The 22,659-nt window shown below is 41.6% G+C and overlaps 1 protein-coding gene across 2 annotated transcripts in view; it reads right to left on the bottom strand.

Moving 5' to 3' along the window:
* The window catches only part of GMDS (GDP-mannose 4,6-dehydratase), a 1,326,053-nt gene that overhangs the window by 215,290 nt on the left and 1,088,104 nt on the right, over window positions 1–22,659 (bottom strand). Inside the window, exon 9 of one of the 2 annotated variants that reach the window (XM_033934874.1) lies at window positions 783–879. The exons of the other annotated variant lie outside the window; for it this stretch is intronic. Coding sequence (XP_033790765.1) covers window positions 783–879 — 97 coding nt within the window. The remainder of the gene's footprint in view (window positions 1–782; window positions 880–22,659) is intronic. 2 annotated transcript variants of the gene reach the window in all.

The following is a 22,659-nucleotide window of genomic DNA, read 5'->3' as shown; positions in this document are numbered from 1 at the left end:
TGGCATCCAGGGCGGACCTCCCCCTCCGCACTATGCCACTGGCTATGGAGATTATTGCAAAGCTTAGTTATAAGACAGAAAGGACCCAGTCATTAAATATTGGTATTTGTTTCACACAAAATTCAAATGGGTCCCTATGCAACAATGTGGGAGACCAAAGCAGGGGGGTTCCGTTCAAAAGATCATGGAGCAGCTATAAGCTAGCTCTCTTGTAACCAGTTCTGGGCTCCTTTGGGAGGACGGGCTAAATAAATGAATAAATAAATATATAAATGTTTGGTACAATTATGGAGGACGCTAATAACAAAACGCTTCAGAAGTCAGGTAAAAGATGGGTGGGGGAGGGGCGGGCGGCGGATGGTGTTCCATTTTATATGGGAATTTGTACTCTTAAGCGAAGGAATTTTAACCTTGCAGACTAGATAGCCATTACCTACCATAATTAATTCTGCTAAATTATCAGTTTAATAGAAAACACCTGTATACAGCCATTTACATGCGCCAGTCTTTATTGTTACTTATATAATATTGCAAGAAATCTTGCTGTGGCTGAATTTCCATGTTAACCACTGACCAAGAGATCTGAAATCTGCATAGGCTTCTGGGAAAACTTGTGCCCTAAATTCCAGCAGCCAGGCTGATAGGGTAGCTTAATATCTAGCTCTTGAAAGTTATCAGCAGGAGATCAATTAGGATGGCTTTCACACAAAACTGACCAAATGCAGAATTTATTAACTGACTGGATTATTCATTTGCAAAGTGTGAGAAGAGACTCCTCTTACCACTTCAGTCGGCCTGTAGTACTTGAGATCAACAGTCACATGGATCTTGCCAGTTTCTTTGCAACGGCCCACTTCATTTTCATTCTTCCCCTCCCACCTGTAAGCAAAATTAACACTTAATCACTCTTAATTACTTTAGTGCTCTGATCTTAGGAACATTTGGCTTGCTGTAATTTTCTCTCAGAGTTGGTGGGAATGGTCTCAGCGGGAGAGTGCAAACTCATTAGACCTCGGGAACAAAGGCAACCAAAGAGCAGCCAGAATGACTTCTGATGTGCGCTTTTTCATCTGGTGGGAGAGTTTGCCAATCCGGGGAACCTCAAACCATATGGAGAGAACATCAGAAACATAATAAAATTTGCACCTCGACCGTGCTTCAAATGTTTCAGTGTCTTGAAGCAATTAGTTGCTGAGGTTTGCTTTGCAACTTTTGTTGGATGTCAAGGAAGCAACAGGTGTTAGTTTAATTTGTGCTTTCCCCTAAAATGAGCAGCTTTAGCCCAATCACCCCTAGCTCCACCGCCTAAGATTGAATCTCCCCAATTCAAATATTATATTCAAAATTCCAAGTAAAATGTATAATCCTGGAAGAAACAGGCGGAATAGTACCAAAATATATTGTGTACAGCCACCAAGGACAATAAAGAGTAGCATCAAAACCTTCAGGCTGTCCTCCTTATCCTCTCTGTACCCTGTAATTTTACTGCTAATTTTAGGGCCTGTTTTACAAAGTCGCGCTAGCGGCTGCAGCGCGGTAATGGCCCCGAAGCCCAGAGATTTAAAGGGCTTCGGGCTGTTGCTGTGTGGCTTTGTAAAACAGGCCCTTAATTTTTTTGTATTTTAATTCTTCTAATTTTTCACCTTAAACATACAGATTGTCATTTTTTTAAAATCAATTTTGTTTTTTCTGAAAGAATCTAGAAGGTAAAGTGTATCGATTTTGTAGGTGGTGCTATTTATATATAAATGGCAATGACATGAATAGATTTAAAAAGAACATGTTCAGGGTGTGGTTTAGGCTGACGTTGAAAGTATAGGAATCTCTGTATCTTGCAACAATATGTGATTAATCAAAAACATTTCCCCATTGAGATTTACACAAAAAGATGTGTAAATCACTTGGGCCTGGGCTTTGGTAGATATTGTATCTGCATATCAGATAGTTTGTGTTCAATGAGCCTTTACGAAATACTATAGCAGTTTTACATACACAGATCTAAATAGCCCATTTCTGCTCTAGATACTCTATGAAAATTTAAGTTTGAGAACATGCCATCAAAAACTGGGAATAATACACCAAAATAAACTATTAGTATATGACTGGGAGAAAGTGACTAGTGGTGTACCCCAGGGCTCGGTACTTGGGCCGATCCTTTTTAATATTTATATCAATGACCTGGAGGAAGGAACATCCAGTGAGATCATCAAGTTTGCAGACGATACAAAACTATGCCGGGCAATCAGATCGCAGGAGGATAGAGAGGAACTCCAGAGCGACTTGTGTCGGTTAGAAACATGGGCGGAGAAATGGCAGATGAAGTTCAATGTGGAGAAATGCAAGGTAATGCATTTAGGCAATAAGAATAAGGAATACGAGTATACAATGTCAGGTGCAACTCTGGGGAAGAGTGAACAAGAAAAGGACCTGGGTGTACTGATAGATAGGACCCTGAAGCCGTCGGCACAATGCGCGGCAGCGGCAAAGAAGGCAAATAGAATGTTGGGCATGATAAAGAAAGGAATCTCGAGTAGATCGGAGAAAGTTATAATGCCGCTTTATAGGGCAATGGTCAGACCACACTTGGAATACTGCGTCCAACATTGGTCTCCCTACCTAAAGAAGGATATAAAACTGCTGGAGAGGGTGCAGAGACGAGCAACAAAACTGGTGAAGGGTATGGAGAAACTGGAATACGAGGATAGACTTATAACACTAGGATTGTTCTCCCTTGAGAAAAGGAGACTGCGTGGGGATATGATCGAGACCTTCAAAATACTGAAAGGAATCGACAAAATAGAGCAGAGAAGATTATTTACATTGTCCAATTTGACACGGACTAGAGGACATGTAATGAAGCTAAGGGGGGACAGGTTCAGGACTAATGTCAGGAAGTTCTGCTTCACTCAGAGAGTGGTTGACACCTGGAATGCCCTCCCAGAGGAGATTATTGCGGAATCGACCGTCCTAGGCTTCAAGAGCAAACTAGATGCATATCTCCTTAAGAGAGGCATATAAAGATATGGTGGACTATAAATTACGCCAGGTGTACACCTGGCAGGGCCTCCGCGTGTGCGGATCGCCGGACTTGATGGACCGAAGGTCTGATCCGGAGATGGCAGTTCTTATGTTCTTATATGCTTGTCGTGCCACTGGGGCTTGTGTGCACCTGAGAAGCTGAAAGCTATGCCGTCAGTAGTTTCACTATCAGCAGGGCCTCCCAAGGTGGACAGGTTTCAGCGGAGATGTCAGACTAACGATGTGCCACCCATCTTGGCAGCAGCAGATGGGCAATGTTGGAGGCGAAGAATCGCGTTTGATGCAACAGTAGCGACAACATCAAATTTATACTGTGCAGAAGAAAGGCTCAGCAATCTATGTCTGTATTCTGCCACAAAAAACTGATGATGTTCATCAAGTCGCTAGGACTTGAGCACGAGTTGAGGCACCCAACACAAAAACATGCATAATTTACATTGTTAGTCCATGAAAAATCTGCCAAATATGGGCAATAAGGACATCAAAAGAGCAACAGAATAAACATGCAAAGAAAATTTAAATTAAAAAAAAAGAAAAGAAAAAGCGTAACATCCACAAATTACAGCTGATTCAAACCACAGCAATAAGACTAATATTCAAATTGAAAAAATTTGAATCCATCACACCATATCTCAGCAGCTTTCATGGGCTACCCATCAGTGCACATATCATCTTCAAGCTATCATGTGCAATGTTTCATATCCTATATGTGAACTCTACGGAGCCTCTCATACATCTCTTCATCAGTTCCTGGGCAACCTCGGGCAGAAACCTCAAGAAACTTTTTCTGATCCTATCTTTACCAAAAGGAGTCATATGCAAACACATATTTAATACACTACTCAACTATATCATTGCAAAACCTGGAATGGGCTTTCAACAACCATTAAGACAGAATCCAACTACCTTGGATTTAAGAGGAAACTAAAAACTCATATCTTTGAAGACATTCTCCGTAGACAAATAACATTAGGCGTAACAACAATGAAAATTCCACACTACTTAACCACTTATCACATGGCCCTTTTTTATTCTCACAAAGCTGACTCTCCCCATCTGCCCTATCTAGCACTAAAAGATTGTATATTAATCCACTGCTCTGTCTACTCACGGTCTTCTCTATTCCTTGTAATAGACGACTACATCGTATTTAGACAATCTCCACTTAATATGTTGCTTGCTTTATAACTGCTAAGTACTCCTAATCGCATTATACTTCCCTTGAATTGTAAGTCACCTTGAACCTTGTTAGGCACAGAAAGACCCAGAAATTTCAGGTTAAGATTAGATTAGACTTGTAAGAAAGATGAATGAACCATAGAAACTTTTAAAAAAATGATAGCAGTTAAAGACCATACTCGTTCCAATCCCAAAATGGCTGCTGGCATCTCCTGCAGCAGTCTCATGAGGCTGCCAAAGGAAGTCCCAGCATATTGACTGAGAAACTTGCAAAAACAGGAGTGAATGGGGATTGCTCTTGCCTCAAAGAGACCCCTACACCAGCAAGGGTTTTAAAAGGTAAGCCTGGATGGCCCAAAGGGGAGAAGGTGCTACCACTAGAACACCAGGGCATTTAAAAGTAGGCCTGAGGAGGGCCTTCAGTTAGTGGGAGGGCAGAGGGGGATGATGGCAGTTGGCTCAGGAGATAGACAATGAGAAGGGGGGGGGGGACAGAGAGCAATCACAGGGGAAGGGGGAGATATTTTCAGTTTCAGTAAAAATACGCTCACATTTTTCGACAAATTCTGAACCTGGATTTCAGGTCAGTTTTGATGATGAATCTTAAACCAAAACCAAAATTCGGTCGGCCTCTAACAAAAATTACATCTTGCATGGTATCCTTGCCACAGGTCTGTGACAAGGTGCAGAACAGATTTTTATGATTCACAGGAAATTGACTGAAGATGGGTTGTAAACATTTCTGCAATGGTTCCTGGAACTGGGCTGAGAAACCACCATTTAATTTCGTATAGGCCATACCTCTTCTTGGATTTGAATGGTTAGCCTGGGAATGAAAGACCCTATAGTGGTGTGACCATTCCCCATTTATCCAGTTCCCACATTCCAGTGGTTTATCGTGATCTGTACTGTTTCCATGTTCATATATTGGTTACTTTGCTTTGGTCAGCCATGTTAAAAAGACAATTTACACTTCTCCCTCCGTATTCGCGGGGGTTAGGGGCAGAGCCAGCCCACGAATATTGAATATTCGTGAATAACTTTTGGGCCAGCTCATAGCAAATGGCTGCCGTGAGTTCCCATAGTCTCTCGAGACTACGACGGGAACTCCCCGCAGCCATTTGCTATGAGTGATCTGTACGGGGCAGGAGCATAGGAAGATCGCTCCTGCTCCAAAAGGCCGCTAGACCATCAGGTAAGGTCTGGGATGCCGGGAGGGAGGCGGGGAAGGTCCAGAATGCAGCTTTATTTTAAAAAAAAATTGCGAATAACTGAATCTGCGGATACTGAAACTGCGGATTCGGAGGGCTCACTGTATACATTTTTTAAAAATTTATTTATTTAAAAAATTTATCAATCGCTTATTCCTAAGCTGTATTACAAAAGTAACATATATAAAATAAAACAAACAGGTTTTATACAAATATCCTAAATTACAAGTGCAATCTCGTCTTTAACTACTCACTCAGGACACGTGAGCTTTTAATTTACTATTGTTGAAGCACTACATAATTTATTGTGCTCTACTGTTAGTACAAATAGGGCTAGATTCACTAAGGACACCGATCGTGTCCTGACCACTTTAAGATCACTTAGCAACCCCAATCTGATTCACTAACCTTACTCCTGATCCGATCTGCACATGCAAATGAGGGGGAACGGTATGCAAATATAGCCAGGTAGTGATTCACTAAAAAAAAAATGAGGGACACCGACTGGGCTGACCGATCAAACAATAAGCAATTGCTGAGGACAAGTCACTTAGGTCCTTTCTGACTGCAAGCTCTGCTTTCTGCCCCGACTCTCCTCTTGCCGCCCTGGGATCTGAACTTTCCACAGCCCCTCTCCTTGCTTGGTTGTGCTTCACTTTCCCTGACCAGCATAGACTTAAATCTGCAGATTTTGGCATTCCAACTCTGGAAATTGGCAACCCTGAAACTGTGCATTGTAATATTCTGAACCTCAAGACGCGATTGGGGAGGACAGAGCTTTCCAGAGTGCCCATGCACTTGCATGCCTTCCCTGCCTTTAAACACAGAGCTCAAAATTGTCTATAAATCATCCACATTCCCAAGAACTGGCTATGACACAAAGAAGTGATGACATCTCTCCCTCTCTGCCCCGATTTGTCGCCCCGACTCTCCAGCCCTTCCCCGCAGTGCAAGCCCATGGTTTTAACCTGCAGGTTTAAACCATGGGCTCATGAAGTTTTCCTTATCTGCAATTTTGCATATGGGGAAACTGAACGAGCCTCGCCTTTGCAACTCGCAAACGATTTTCAGTGTGGGTTTTCTTTTGTTCAGGGCAATGCCTGTATCTTGGGCACTTTCAAGTCAAGTGCTTCTACTGAAGCTAGCAAGAGAGGGAGGATAGAGACAAGGCAGAGGCTGGACAGGCTTTCGTTTGACCCTCCCCATTCCCTGCAAGTCTTGACTGGGCCCCCCTTTCAGAAGCGGAGAAGAGACGCTTCAAGTATCGCAGGGTTAAAAAATAAAGTTTCATGCTCTGAAAGCATGTGCAGACCATCTACAGGCAAAGAAGATGGTCTGCACATGCATCATGATCACTCATCAGTGATCCCTGCGGTCGGTTGGGTGCATGACTCTGAGCGCCCACATTTGCATGAGGACGCGTCGTGAATCGGGCGGCCAGCAACCTCACGGATTGGATTGCTAACAAATCAGATTGGATCTGTGAGGTTAGTGAATCTAGCCCATAGGCTACATTCACTAACCTTCCAATCCGTGTGCGAATGGAGGCAAGCCGACTGATTCACCAACCATCTTCATGCAAATGGAGGTGATCTGAGGCAAGCCCCCAACAAACTACATAGATCAGATTGAGCCTAAGGAAGTCCCTGATTGGCCAAAGCAATAGCCAATCAGGGACATCCTTAGACTCAACCCTAAGGAAGTCCTTGATTGGCTCAGGTGCCTCAGGCCCCTCCCAAGGCTCCTCCCTGTGCATCACATGATTCAATGGGGCGGGGCCTAAGGCCGACATTGCGTCGGGCAGGGCGGAAGTGGAGGAGAAGGAGGTGGAGGAGAAGGAGCAGTTCCTCCTGTTCCCACCGCTGGAGGCCTACGGAGCAGGAAGGACTGAGCACCCCTCCTGCTCCCAACTTTTAGATACAGGGGGGTGGGTGTCTGATCGGGCTGGGGGTGGGTTGGGCCGGGCCTGGGGTGGGCAATCTTTGACTCTCCTGCTCTCTGCTGTCCTTCCCCGCAGTGCAGCCATGCTTTAAAACCATGGGTTTGCACTGCGGGGAAGGGTGGCAGACAGCAGGTCACTGCAGACAGCAGGAGAGTTGGGGGAGCCAGAGAGAGTCAGGGCAGACAGTGAGAAAAGGAGAGCCAGAGAGAGAAGAGTCAGGGCAGGCAGTACTCCGAGTGGAGTTTTTTACACAAGCGACTGGTCCTCACCAGTCCCTTGTTCTTGATCGGCCAGCCAATCGGAGTATGAATATAAAAGGGTACTGAATCGCATCCTTCCTGCTTTGCATGCCGATTCTCCTCATTTGCATGCACGGATCGGGATGGGATCGCTACACAGGTTAGAGAATCGGGTCAGAGGGAAATCGGGTCGCAAAGGGCTTGAAAACCGATCGGTACACAATCGGTTTGCTTTGTGAATTTCGCCCATAGTAATTACAGTTATCCATAATTATAAAGGTGCTAAAAGGATTAGCACTTTAATTACATAATACAATTAGTGATAAATGTATTTAAGGACAGGAAATAGCATCAACTTACCTTATGCCTTTCTTATAACATGTAAAATAGTTGAGAACTAGGAGCACATTGAAAACAGTGGAAAATCAGTATGATAAAAAACAGCCTTTATTACTTTTTTCAGTAATTGATGTACTGATACTATGTGTAACTGCTGACTGAGTTGTTGATTGCTTACTTTTAAGATTGAGGTCTGGTTCATTCACCCAGGAAGTTAAGGGCTAGATTCACTAACCTTCGATCCGTGTCCGATCCGTATGCGATTGGGGGAGGCCTACCAATTCACCAACCATGCAAATGGAGGTGATCGGAGGCACATCCCCAACCGATTGCACGGATCAGATTGAGTCGGGGAAAGCCCTGACAGTAGTGACAGGAGAAGAAGCCTCCTGTCACTGCTGTCAGGGCTCTGCTGGCTTTTTTTTTTTTAATAGGCTGCAAAATATCAGGCCTATAAAAAAAAGAAAAAAAAGCCTCCCCTCGTGCCAAACACCCCTCCTATGTGCGCCCGGCCCTGCACCCCCCCCCAACCAGCCCGGCCCACCACCGGCCTGACCCGACATCCCCAGTACCTAAAAGTCAGGAGCAAGAGGAATGCTCCTGCTCCTTCTCTTCCACCCTGGCCGACGCAATGCTGGCATTAGGCCCCGCCCCATTGCATCATGTGATACACAGGGAGGAGCCAAAGGCCCTGATTGGCTCAGGTGCCTTGGGCTCCTTCCCCCTTAGGCGCCTGAGCCAATCAGGGACTTCCTTAGGGCCGAGCCTAAGGAAATGACTGATTGGCCAAAGCAATAGCCGGGTCGGGCCGGGGGGTGGGCCAGGCTGGGAGGTGGGCAATTTTTGACTCTTCTGCTCTCTACCGCCCTTTTCCGCAGCGCAGCCCCACTTTAAAACCATGGGCTTGCACTACGGGGAAGGGCGGCAGAGAGCAGGAGAGTCGGGGAAGGCAGAGAGCAGGTCGCGGCAGAGAGTAGGAGAGTCGGGTGAGCCAGAGAGAGCCGGGGAGCCAGAGATAGAAAAGTCGGGGCAGGCAGTAATCTGAGTGGAGTTTTTTACACAAGCGACTGGTCCTCACCAGTCCCTTGTTCTTGATCGGCCAGCCAATCGGTGTGTGAATAGAAAAGGGTACTGAATCACATCCTTCCTGCTTTGCGTGCTGATTTCCCTCATTTGCATGCCTGGATCGAGATGGGATCGCTACACAGGCTAGTAAATTGGGTCGGAGGGAATCGGGTCGCAAAGGGCTCGCAATCCTATCAATACATAATCGGTTTGCTTTGTGAATCTAGCCCTAAGTCCTTTCTATTTGCAAAGCAGAAATTATATCCCTGATGCAAGCAACTGTTGAAATGTGGCCATGTTTGGTCTATTGTTGACCAATAAAATATAGAATAACACATGGACAAATTTGTCCCCGTGAGATCTCTCGCCATTCCCGTCCCTGAGAATTTTTTTCCTGTCCCATCCCTGCAAGCTCTGTCCTCATCTGTACAAGCCTTGAACAAAGTGTCTGAGGTTTGTGCAGGTGAGGACAGAACTTGTATGGATGGGGCAGGGACAGAGACAGAACCCACGGTGACGGGACAGGAATGGAGCTAGATCCCGTACGGACAGGGACAAATTTGTTCCTGTGTCATTCTCTACACAATAAACACTAGGTTGCTATACTGGTTTTCCACTGCTTTCAGTGTGCTCCTACTTCTTGACTGCTCTGATAATTTTTTGCCTCTCCTTTTACTCACAGGTAAAATAGGAGGGAATCCAAGGTCAAAGCATAAAAAATAGAATTATTTAAAGGTCAAAGAGAGGGAAGGCCTATGTGGCAAAGAGGAAAGAAATGCTGGCCGCAAAAAAATAATAAAAAGACCTCCTTTTACCTTCTTTTTTCCTCCTGTGTTTGGTAGATTATTTTCAGTAGTTTAGACACAAAAAAGTGGCACAAAAAAACCTCAAAATGTGTTTTAAAAATATTTAATATATTATACGAGGTCGCTGAAAAGTTCTCAGCCCAACCAAGAAGAGAATGATGCGGAGTCATGAAACTTACAAATTAGTTCACTTTTTTTCTTGACACTTTTCATTTCAATGATATGAAATGAAACGAAAAGTGTTGAGAAAAGTGTGAAATAACTTGTAAGTTTCCTGGCTCTATCTACATCATTCTCTTCTTGGTTGGGCTGAGAACTTTTCAGCAACCCCTTGTATGATAGTAGGGTACACATGGAGCATAGTGTGTCCACAGCTGGGATACCATAAGCTTAACACAAACAAGCTTTCCCTCAATTTAGACAAATCCCGAAGTTTGCTACTTCCTATCAAATCCGCAGAATTTCTACTGGACAACATCTCTATTAAATCTACACCAATCCAAATGGACACGAAGATAAAACTTTTAGGGGTAATCATTGATAGAGACCTTACCTTTCATGATCACATAAGTTCAGTGGTTAAAATTTGTTTTTATAAATTACGCATCATCCGATCCCTTTCTTCCATCCTTGAAACTAATTCAATCACTATCCTGATACATTCATTAGTAATTTCTCATCTCGATTACTGTAACTCTCTTCTAAATGGCCTTCCCCAAAAAGAAATTCGTCGTTTACAACTAATACAAAATACTGCAATAAAACTTATCCATAAAGTAGGCAGATACGACCATGTTACCCCTCTTCTAAAAGAAGCACACTGGCTCCCTATTACTCACCGCATCACCTTTAAAATTATCTTACTATCCTTCAAAATAAAGCTCTCTCATTTGCCCTCATTCCTTGATAAACTTCTCATTCCCTACTGCTCTTCACGCACTCTAAGATCAACCGATCAAAAACTTCTATTTATTCCCACTATCAAAGACTTCTACAATACACGTAAAGTAAATTTTGCAGTAACTGCCCCTACCCTCTGGAATTCCCTGCCACAGCAACTTCGCGACGAATCACGACTTGATAAATTTAAGATAGATTTAAAAACGTTTTTATTTCGCGATGCCTTTGCTTTCACTTAGAGCCATCTTCTCTATTTACCAACAATAACCGCTTTCTTTAAAGCGCCCCTCTCCATTATGTTTTATCCTTACCCCACTATCTCCATTTTCTTCTCAAATATGTAACTTCACCCTCCCTTCCCTCTTATCCTCACGGTCTAGTTCGTCTTGTGATGTTATATGTATATACACAATGCCTCTTTTTTTATTTTTTATTTTTAGTTCTGATTAGTTTCTCTTTCTTTTAAACATATTGTTAACCTGCCAGATATTAACTTGATGGTTGGTATATCAAAATTAATAAAACTTGAAACTTGAACTCATCTTTGCCCGTCTTTCTAAGGGGGCTAAGGGGGCTATGCAGAAAGCTACCACGGTCCTAATCATGTGGTTAACGCTGGGTGTCTGCATACATTATCGGGCACAGAATGCAGAGAGGGCTTGAGCACGAGTTAACTCACAACGAAGACGTGGCAGCAAGTTATAACAAAATGGATAGCAATGAGCACATTTTCAGTTAACTGGTGTCAACATTTTGGAATGACTAGTTACTGCTGATGAAACATGGTTACACCATTATGATCCTAAGACAAAACAAGAGTCTGTGTAATGGCGGCACTCAGGTGCTCCAAGGCCCAGGAAATGCAAGACCCAAAAGACAGCAGGAAAGGTCATGGCTACAGTGTTTTGGAATCAAGAAAGTGTTGTAATGACTGACTATCTTCCAAGGGGGGTCAAACAGTTAATACAGACTACTACTGTAACTTGCTGTGCCGATTAAAGGAGGCATTGAAAGAAAAAAGGAGAGGGAAGCTGTGGAAAGGAGTTCTGTTTTTACAAGACAATGCACCTGTTCACAAGGCTGGCAAAACAATGGCTGTTTTATGCAGCTGGGGTTTCAGTGCATAAACCATCCATCCTACTCGCCAAATCTTGCTCCATCTGACTATTTTCTGTTTCCAATCTTAAAAAGCGTTTGAAAGGGCGACAATTTTTGAGTGATTCGGAGGTGATTGCAGCAACGGAGCGGTATTTCAGTGACCAGTGACGAGATTTTTTTGGAAGGGTTACAAAAACTTCAGACATGATAGAAACATAGAAAGATGACGGCAGAAAAGAGCTATAGCCCACCAAGTCTGCCCACTCTACTGACCCGCCCTATCAAGTCTGAGTGTCTTATTAGGCCTCTGTAGGGATCCCATGTAGATGTCCCATTTATTCTTAAAGTCAAGCACGCTGTTGGCCTTGGCCACCTGCTCCGGAAGCTTATTCCAGGGCCCCATCACGGAAAGAGTGGTGGGGCACTGGAAAAAGCTTCCGGAGCAGGTGGTCAAGGCCAACAGCATGCTTGACTTTAAGAATAAATGGGACATCTACATGGGATCCCTACAGAGGCCTAATAAGACACTCAGACTTGTGCCAAGTGTGTTGAACTTAGGGGTGAATATGTGGAATAACTTGTACGTTTCATGTCATTCCCTTTTTGGGCTGAGAACTTTTCAGCATCCCCTCATATTTTTCAGAAGTTCTTGAGGTGGGATGTGCACACTCTTTCCATAAACAGGGTGCTCGTTCATCAGCTGTCGCCAGTGTTGGAAAAACTGCTGGGATGTGCAGTCCAATCTATTTTATTTTATAATATATTTTATATCTGTCCTACATGAACGTTTGAGGCAGGGATAGGTCAGCAAGTGTAGGCTCTTTGGTGAACAAATTTGTGTTTGACGTTCTTGAAATGTTTAATGTTAGCCTTATTTCAAAATTTAAAAAAAAAAAAGGTTTGGTGGCAATTTTATGGTCTGATGGTCAGTCTTTTCCTGATTTTAACGTTATCATTCTGTAAACCAAAAACCGCTAAAAACGCTAGCGCACCTTAGTAAAAGGAGCCCTTGGTTCTGTCTCTTACCAGCAGTTCAGGAAATTATTGAAAACCTACTTATTTAAGAATTTTTTGTAATTTCTAGGTCCTTTGGTTTTATTGTCACTGTTTCAATTTTCTTTTGTAAACCGAATAGAACTCTTAAGGTAGTGCAGTATATAAATAAAATTTTATGTTATGTTATATGCATGTATATCTATATCTCATATTTATTGACCTTTATATCTGTACATATTCCTTTAAGTAATGTGCAGCAGTAGCTATATGTAATGGATTGGATTTCTATTAAAAAAACAATAATAAAAAAAATTCAGCTTTTACGTTGCATTCACTTTTTACATTATTTTGCTCTTTTTTCTATTTTAGCTCTTTTGTATTTGTGTATTTTTATTTTTACTCTTTTCCCTTCCCTGTCTCCTCCAATTTCTCATTTTCTTTCTACTCTATCTCCCTTCCCGCACACCCTCTAGTCTCCCACCACTCATGCAGGGAAGGATTATAACTTTGGTGAGTTCTAGATAACATGCTAAACAGCCTATCATTATATACATCAGGGGTGTCAAAGTCCCTCCTCGAGGGGCGCAATCCAGTCGGGTTTTCAGGATTTCCCCAATGAATATGCATGAGATCTATTTGCATCCACTGCTTTCATTATATGCTAATAGATCTCATGCATATTCATTGGGGAAATCCTGAAAACCCGACTGGATTGCGGCCATTGAGGAGGGACTTTGCCACCCCTGATATACATGCATTTTAAACCTCTCGAAACACACGGACACCACAATATGTTAACCTCTACAACTAATTATTAATGTCACATTAATGTGCGAAAACTCAAAATACTCCAGGCTTGAGGAAGCATCATCCCTCTCTCTACCCCAAAATCCCTATAAGCAATTTCCCCACATCAGTCTCAGACCTCAGCAAGCACTCTCCCCATCCCTATTTCAAAATTTGATCTAATTCCTCCTCACAAATTCTCAGAGTTTCTGAAACATGGCTCCAGAGGCCCTTCTTGCCCAATATGTTTCTCTTTCCTATGATGTTTTTTCTGCATATAGACTTTGTCATATTGATGGGAGTGTGGCACTTTTTTTGCACCAAAAGAGTCGGGCACAAATGAGCTCCCAGTTCTTTCACTCTCCTGCCAGGGGCTTTTATTTCTTTGATTGTTCTTCCCATCTTTCAATCACTTGCTAAGTTGCTGCCTCTTTATTTTGCACTTATCATATCTCTCTTCCTACTCATCATGCTGGTTATACTTTGGATTTGGTACTTCATCCTTTTCTTCCTCTACCTGTTAATTTCTGGATTCCATACTCTTCCGGTTCCATAGACTAACCACTTCCTGATTTCTTTTTCTCTTCATAGTTTGCTTGCTTCCATACATCATATTTTTCCTACTATTGATCCTTCATCAGTTCCCTCATTGCATTCACTACTACCTTCTGATTTTCTGGAATTATCATTAAAAGCTCAAGTGCTTCAATAGGATTTCTTAGATCTGTCTATTCTTCTTGCTGGTTTCACAGCGGCCTTCATCTTCTATGGGCACAAACTCGTCAGGATGAATGTTTGTGGAGGAAACACATATCAAATGAATCATTTTGTTATTATAAGAGCTGCCAGGCGCTTTCTACCATCCTTCAAATTGAAACTTCTAAAAAACATGAAAACAGTCTTGCTTGAAGCGAAGAGTTTTGTTAACTTGTTTCCTTAGGTGTGGTAAGCTCATGGTAGGATGACACCATAAAGTATATTGGAATGTACAAATTATAAGAATGGTATTTATGTGGATACGATGTTTGAATAAGGAACTATTTTACCCATACTAATGTAGCCCAATGTTCTAGGGTTGATATAGAGTATTGGACCCCTCCTGAATAGGATTGACACATTTAAGGGCAAATTAGTGATTTCTCCCTAGGGGAGGCTGATGGCAATAATTTTATTAAGCAGGATATAAAGGGGGTGAAACGCCCCCTTGCCTAGGAATTACAGTAAAATAATATTGCTCAGTTAACATTACTAGGAAATGTTAAAGTTTTAAAATAGATGTATGTCACAATTGCTATTTTCTGTCAGATTTCTGTCAGATTGGGAAATAGATGAGTCTTAGTAGGTCATCATGTCCCAAGTGAGCATGTTGTTACCCCCTCTATTGCTGACAGGGGTGAAACCAATAGCATGTAATAACTAAGTCATAATAGTTGCTAGGGAAAATTACTAATGAAAGAAACCATGGGAATTGAAACTATTATGGATTTAGCATGCTGAGAACAGGCTTTTCTGTTACCAGTGAAGCCAAGAGAAGTATCCGATATAGATCAAGGTCTAATGTCTGGAAAACAAGACCCTTAGGATGTGACAGTCATAATATAACAGTAGGCTATAGTTAAAAGTCATAAACAAATTATAAATAACAGAAACACAGGCTAGTGGTCAAACTGACCTGATAATATGTGAAGGCAAACTTATCTGTTTATATGAACTAACATATTTTTCACTTACCAAGTTAGGGGAAAATATCGATGAGCTTACCGTTATGAGAAACCACGTGATTGTAATTAACGGAAGTACATTGCTGAAGTATGCAATTTGTAATTGGATGATGTTTGTAATTTGATTGGAGATTGCATTAACCATGTATGTTTACTAATGAATGAGATGATGTCAGGATGTTTAATAATGAATTCACTGATGATGTCATAAAGTCCAATAAAATGGCCTGTCGTTTGTAATTCGGGGAGATTCTCAGTTGGTTCCTTACCAGTTAGTAGGATGCCAAGATCTCCCAAGGCCTTGAATGTTTAAACTACACTTTTGTGTCTGGTAATTTTTCCTTGGCTTCTTCTAGAGATGGAGATAAGAGCTGAGGGGGTATGAAACCTGTTTATGTAGTTATTCAGAGCAAACAGTCCTCTCACCAACCTGCCTTTTGTTTCTAAACTCACAGAGCAGAACGCAGCAGCAAGATTGATAATAGGCATATCTAAATATGATCACATTTCAACAATTACACTGGCTGCCTGTTGTTTTCAGATCTCAATATAAAGCAATAATGATTTGTCATCAATTCTTGTATGGAATCATACCTGAATTGTTTAAGAGTAAGATGTCAAACTATTTACCATCTATGTCTCTGCGTTCTGAGAACTCAGCGCTATTAAAAACAAATGCTAATCCAAAATATGCTGAGACCAGTAAAATGTTTTTTTGCTGTGCAGGGGTCAAATTGTGGAACTCACTTGTCAGTCAATTACGAAAATGTTATGACAAGGGAAATTTCAGAAAACTACTAAAACACAGTTATTTGTTAATGCATTTTTCTAGAAATTGATTTTCGTGCTTGTTTTTCTGCTGGGCTTTTTATATGATTTTCTGAGGATTACATGTTCATGTTTGTTTGTTTGATTTTATTTGTTTTATTGAATTATGTATGTAACGACGATATGTAAACCGTTTAGGTTTAAACGGTATACAAATTTTTTAAAATAAATAAATAATAAATATTTAAACGACTTTCTGACTTTGTAGAACATAATAATATTCTCCATCTACATCAATCTGGCTTTTGGCAGGTTCATAGCTATGAAACTTTTATATCTTCTCTTTTCAGCAATCTCTATTCTGGTTTGGATAACTGAAGCATTACACCACTGGATCTTAACGGTAGCATTACGCTACTGGATCTTACTGCTGCTTTTGAACGTATTAATCATAAATTTCTTACTAGACATGAAATTATTAGTATTTCTGGTACTGATCTTTCTTGGTTTCAGTCTTTTCTTACTGATCATTCATTCTCCGTCTCTCATTAATCCATGCACCTTACTCTGCATCTTATTCTTTGCAGTGTTCTACAAGGTTCTGTCTTAATACCTCTTCTGTTCAATATTTTCTTAAGCCCACTGACAACTGTTACACATGATTTAGGTATTTATGTTTTCTATTATGCTAACAATATCTTGCTGTTAGAAGACACGAAGTAGATCAAATGTATCAAGAAGTGTGTGATTTTTTAACAAACAAAAATTCAATGTGGCCACATTTCACCCTTAGGCTGCTTCAGGGGTTGATGCTAGAAGGGGATAAAGTACACACTTCCTCTAAAAGCAAAAAAAAAAATATACACACAAATCAAGCAGCATTCAGACAACAAAACAACAGCTGTTCTGTCTCAGTGATTTTTTTTTTCATTCAGTTAAAACAACAACAACAAAAAAACGCAGCTAGATTCAACAATATATGCTGAATTTTTCTTTGTTGGCCCTTTTCTTTGGCATTCCTTACCATTTTCTGCTAGAACAAAACTCTCATTTAAGAAATTTAAGACTGCCTTAAAGACTTGGCTCTTCCAACAAGCATTTGACAAATTTAAACTGGTGTCAGTCAATTATTCTGCCACCCCACTAACCTACCCCTTCAATGTATTCTTTTTCCAAATTCCCTATTTTTCCCATCCCCACTCCATGTCTTTGAAAAGTCACTGTTCTTGTATGAATGCTGGTCTTTCCTGTCACACATTGTAGTTCTTTTCTTGTTTCCAAACAATTTTAGAATTGTACACCATTTTGACCTGCAAGTTAGTAAAGGTGGTAGAGCAAAAAAAAAAACAACAAAAAAAAAACCACGTAAATAAACATAAACATGTTCTTTTTTTTCTTTATTTAAAACTTTTATTATCTGTCTAAAAACTAGACGGCTTACAATAAAAAAAATCCACAATCACCAACCGACACATACATCAGTTTTTGACTGCTCTTTGATGTGACCTAGAAGCTACCAGCATAGGCAACTGCCTAGATTACCCACTGGTTATGCAAGCCCTGCATTAAACTCCCTTACCCAGTTAGAGTAAACATGTGCTTATTCTTCCTAACATTTAGACATCTCCAGCAGGGGCATCAGTTCAATGTTTTGCAAATTACTAAGTACATTCAGTTATGTTTGGATTTTTCCCATGCTGCCAAATTCATGACAGCAATTGGCCAGACAGCAAGTCCTCTGTGAGCAAACTCCAGACTAAAAATCCACTAACAGAGCAGCCTGAACAATCTGTTTCATTTTCTTCTCTTTTCTTTCATCGGCTCATGAACTGTTCAGCACAGAAGGCTATCCAAACTCTGGCTTAAACAAACAGCGGACACCTGGGTAAAACCAAAATGGGCTGTTTCTAAAAGCCATTGCCGATAATGGTTGTTACAGTGTTAACAGCACACCAGCTCACACCGGCATTCAAGTCTTGTGCCAGTAATGTGGCTGATGCATAGTTTTACCATTTTAACTCCCACTACTCTCTCAGTCCCTGCTGTGCATTCCCCACTAGGGGAGGGGGTACAAAAGATTTATTTTGAGACCCAGGAATCAGGGTGCTTGGGTCTGACTGCAAGTTATTTTTAAAAATGTAGGAAGACTGACTTGCCTTTTAGTACTGAAATTCTGAAAGAGATGGTACGCCTTTCCGCACTATAGAAATGATAAATAGTAGTAGCAGTAAACAGAATAGCAGCAGATTTGAATAGTTTAGTCTCAGCTATAGCCAACTCCATAATTAAGACTTCAAAAAAGCAAAAACTGTGCATCTGATCTCTTAGAAGTTAAATTGATTTATGAGCCCGCTTAGTTTTCTTGCTTTTTTGCAGTCTCCTTTGGATTTGTGAATTGGACTATACCATGGGCTTCCAGTGCAGGAAGGGCAGGAGAGATTCGAGGTGAGAGCGGGAGAGTCGGGGCAGGCAGATTTGGGGCACAGCTTTGGGACAGCAGACAGCAGGCTGCGGGGCAAAATTTTTATGGGGTCAGGGAGGGAGGGGGTTCAGGACACTTGTTGGGAGGGGGGGTTACTATATATTTTTTTTAATTGGGCAGATATTTTGCATGTGTAAAACATGCAAAATATCTGCCCGATTTAAAAAAAAAAAATTAAAAAGCCGGCAGAAGCCCTGACAGCAGTGACAGGAGGCTATTTCTCCTGTTACGACTGTCAGGGCTTTAGCGATCGTGCAGTTGGCTGGGGGTGTGCCAACCATCGTCTCCATTTGCATGCAGGCCTTTAGTGAATTCGTCGGCTTGCATACAAACGGAAACAGATCGCACACGGATGTCTCTTCCTTGTAATTCTGCAAACTTGCATGTTCAAATTTCCAACTAGTGGAAATTTCAACACAAGTTATAGAATAAGGTCAGTTGTGCGTGTAGCTTAATTCAGTAATTGGCATTAACGGCCAATTACTGGCTATATCTGGCCTTAATTGGAATTAATTGGCAGCAATTAGTAGCTATGTGTTGTTAATTGCCCTTAGTCACTATTCTTCAAATTCTGGAACGTGCAAATTCAAGGGGGCATGGATATTAGGGGGGGATAATGGGCAGGTTCAGATGTCAGGCAGTTACAGACATGGGCTACAGAATGCTATCATTTACACAATTAACTGCTTACAGAACACATAAGAACATAAGAAGTGCCTCTGCTAGGTCAGACCAGAGGTCCATCGTGCCCAGCAGTCCCGGACCTGTGTAGTAGTCCTTTATCTGTACCCCTCTATCCCCTTTTCCTTCAGAAAATTGTCCAATCCCTTCTTGAACCCTAATACCCTAATACCCTGTCCTATCACGTCCTCTGGAAGCACATTCCAAGGTGTCCACTACCCGTTGGGTGAAGAAGAACTTCCTAGCATTGGTTCTGAATCTGTCCCCTTTCAATTTCTCCAAATGCCCTCTCGTTCTTGTAGTTTTTGAAAGTTTGAAAAATGTTTCCCTCTCCACTCTCTCTATGCCCTTCATGATCTTGTAAGTCTCTATCATATCCCCTCTAAGTCTCCTCTTCTCCAGGGAAAAGAGTCCCAGTTTCTCCAATCTCTCAGCATATGAAAGGTTTTCCATACCTTTTATCAGACGTGTCGCTCTCCTCTGAACCTTCTCGAGTAACGCCATATCCTTCTTAAGGTACGGCGACCAGTATTGGACGCAGTACTCCAGATGCGGACGCACCATCGCCCAATACAACGGCAGGATAACTTCTTTCGTTCTGGTTGTAATACCCTTCTTGATTATACCCAGCATTCTATTCGCTCTCTTAGCAGCTGCTGCGCACTGTGCCGACAGCTTCATTGTCTTGTCCACTATTACCCCCAAGTCCCTTTCTTGGGTACTCTCAGTCAATAACATATCTCCCATTGTATAGATGTACCTCGGGTTTCTGCATCCCACATGCAATACTTTACATTTCTCTACATTGAACTTCATCTGCCATCTCGTCGCAAGAACTAAGTTAAGTAATATCAAATTTAAGAATTATAAAATTTAAATAGCACTTTACTTTTGATATAAGGGAAGAGATGAGAGCCAATGACGATTTGGCACATGAAGCTTGAGCTTTGAGTGGTGTCGCTGAGGTTCATTATACGTGAACTAGGGATATGCTTATAGTACAGGGGTGGGCAACTCCGGTCCTTGAGGGCCGGAATCCAGACGGGTTTTTCAGCATTTTCCCAATGAATATGCATGAGATCTATTTGCATGCACTGTTTTCAACGCATATGCATTGGGGAAATCCTGAAAACCCGACTGGATTCTGGCCCTCGAGGACCGGAGTTGTCCACCCCTGTTATAGTATGTTGCATGAGTTTTGTGACATACGCGGAGGTTATTGTGGTTTAATATATCCCTGTATGAGTATATGAGCCTGTCTGATAACTAATTATACAGTTAGGTGTGAGCATTTATGCCAACCATGAGCTGGCATAAGTACTCATGCTTAAAGTTAGACAAGTAAATGTAGAATTACGCTAGTATTCTATAACAGCAATTGAGCACACAACTGCCATTATAGCATTCATGCTTAGCACGCACCATCCCAGTGCCTAAATTTCAGTGACCTTTTGAGAATGTACCCCTACATGGATATCTGCCATTAAGATTTCCAAGGGGTTCCATTTAACTCTTCTGTACTTTCAGAGATGAAAAGGTAGCCTAAAATCCTCCTCCCCACAGTAAAGAAATCTGCAAAGAGGAACCAGGTGAAATGTCTCTTTCAATTGCAATTTCTCCCAAACAAAACCATACCAAGCTATTAGTGGTGCACTGTGTGACTTACTGATTGGTGCCCGTCACTCTGCCCGCTTTGCTGCTGCCAATGAAAGAAGATAGTGGCTTGGGGCAATTTTTGTACTCTTCCATAGTTACATCCTTTGCAGCCACACTGTTCACCCAGCCTTTGGTATGGTGCTGCTCCCAAGCCAATGAAACAATCCAGGAGAGTTATTAGGCATCTCTTCTTTCACGCAATGAAAACCAGAGTTCAAACATTTTAAATTTGGAAAATAAGCTAATAATTCTGCCGCCTCTTCATATATTTCACCATTTACTATACTGATAATAGTGACACGCAGAACTAAGCGGTTCACAAATTAAAAATTAGATGGGGAAAAGAACTCCAATTAATAAACAGAAAAGACACGCCGGTCGTACAAGAGACTAGAAAAACCCACAAGGAGAGACAGGGAAGAGACCATATCTCAACCAAGTCCAGATAAAATGTGCAAACCTACTCTAGAGGTCTATAGGTATAACAGAATCAGAAAAATACCGTGGCAAAAGGCCCAAAGGGGTGCTGTAACGTGGTGCCCACTTTTAAACTACTGTACTTAGCATCTCTCTTTCTTCTGCTGCTGGTATGGCTACCTGGGTAACTTACAAAAATAAGAAAGGCTTTGTTTTCCTGTGCCACAAAGCAAAACTTAAAATGGGGACTAGCAACCTGTAAAACTGGGCATAACAGATGGACCTAATGGTCCTCAGTTGCTCTTATATTCTATGTTTTTAGGCCCAAGCACACAAGATACTATGGGCTCCTTTAACGAAGGTGCGCTAGCTGAAAAACTACCGTCTGCTGAAAAGGAGACGGTAGCGTCTAGCCTGCGCGCTAAAACTGCTAGTGCACCTTTGCAAAAGGAGCCCTATGAATTCCCTTTTGGCAAGGGGAACACCCCAATTTATGATAATTTCTAAACTTGTAATTCATTATCTCCAGATAGACGAGATTAACAGTGCCATCTGACAAGTGCTGGTGTCAGAGAGCGAGCGTGGCATGATAAAAGGCAAGGGTGCCCAACCATAAAATGGTATGATTCTGTTAAGGAGGCAGGAATTTTTGGCATTTTACCAAAATACTTTTTCTATCCCTGATCTACAAGGAGCTCCTTACTATGATGATTTGAGATCATTTGTTCAATCCTGTTCTGTCATTGAATTTATTGATTTTGAAAAGGAGTCACAAATCTAGAAGAAAATACTTTCCCTCCCCTCTCCCCCACACATTATTATTAAAGTAGCAATAACTAGAAGGTAAAGACAAATTGCATTATGTCTGCTTCAAAGAACAGACCTAATCCATAAACCTTCCAATTGATGAAAAAGTTGAATCGATGTTTTTGGTTAAGATCCCTAAAAATATTAAGCCACCTTTCTCCACTGTACAAAAATGCATGCAAGATATGATCACTATTCCTTACATAAATAGTAGCCAAGATTAAGAAGGAAACTGATTTCTAAGCATTTACCTTCATTTTTTTGTTATAATTTCCTCTCTCACCTCTGGGGATAATTATAGTGGCATCTGGCATCACTGCTGTAGTTCAAGGTCTGTCAGCATTCCCTATTTTAAGCCCCTTTTTATGGGGTTTATAACTTGGCCATTATTCACTCCAGACTGAAAGCTTGGCATATATGTTCTCCGTCTGAGAGCAATCATTTTGGGGGGTTATTTATTTTAAAGAATTTTTAAAGCCTGTCCATCTTCGGCATCATTATTTGGTCGGGAATACTACGCTTGGGTT

This window comes from Geotrypetes seraphini, chromosome 2 (assembly GCF_902459505.1).
Source record: "Geotrypetes seraphini chromosome 2, aGeoSer1.1, whole genome shotgun sequence".
Lineage (NCBI taxonomy): Eukaryota > Metazoa > Chordata > Amphibia > Gymnophiona > Dermophiidae > Geotrypetes > Geotrypetes seraphini.
The sequence above is the reverse complement of the archived record's forward strand: the minus strand, read 5'-3'. Positions and strand labels throughout refer to the sequence as shown.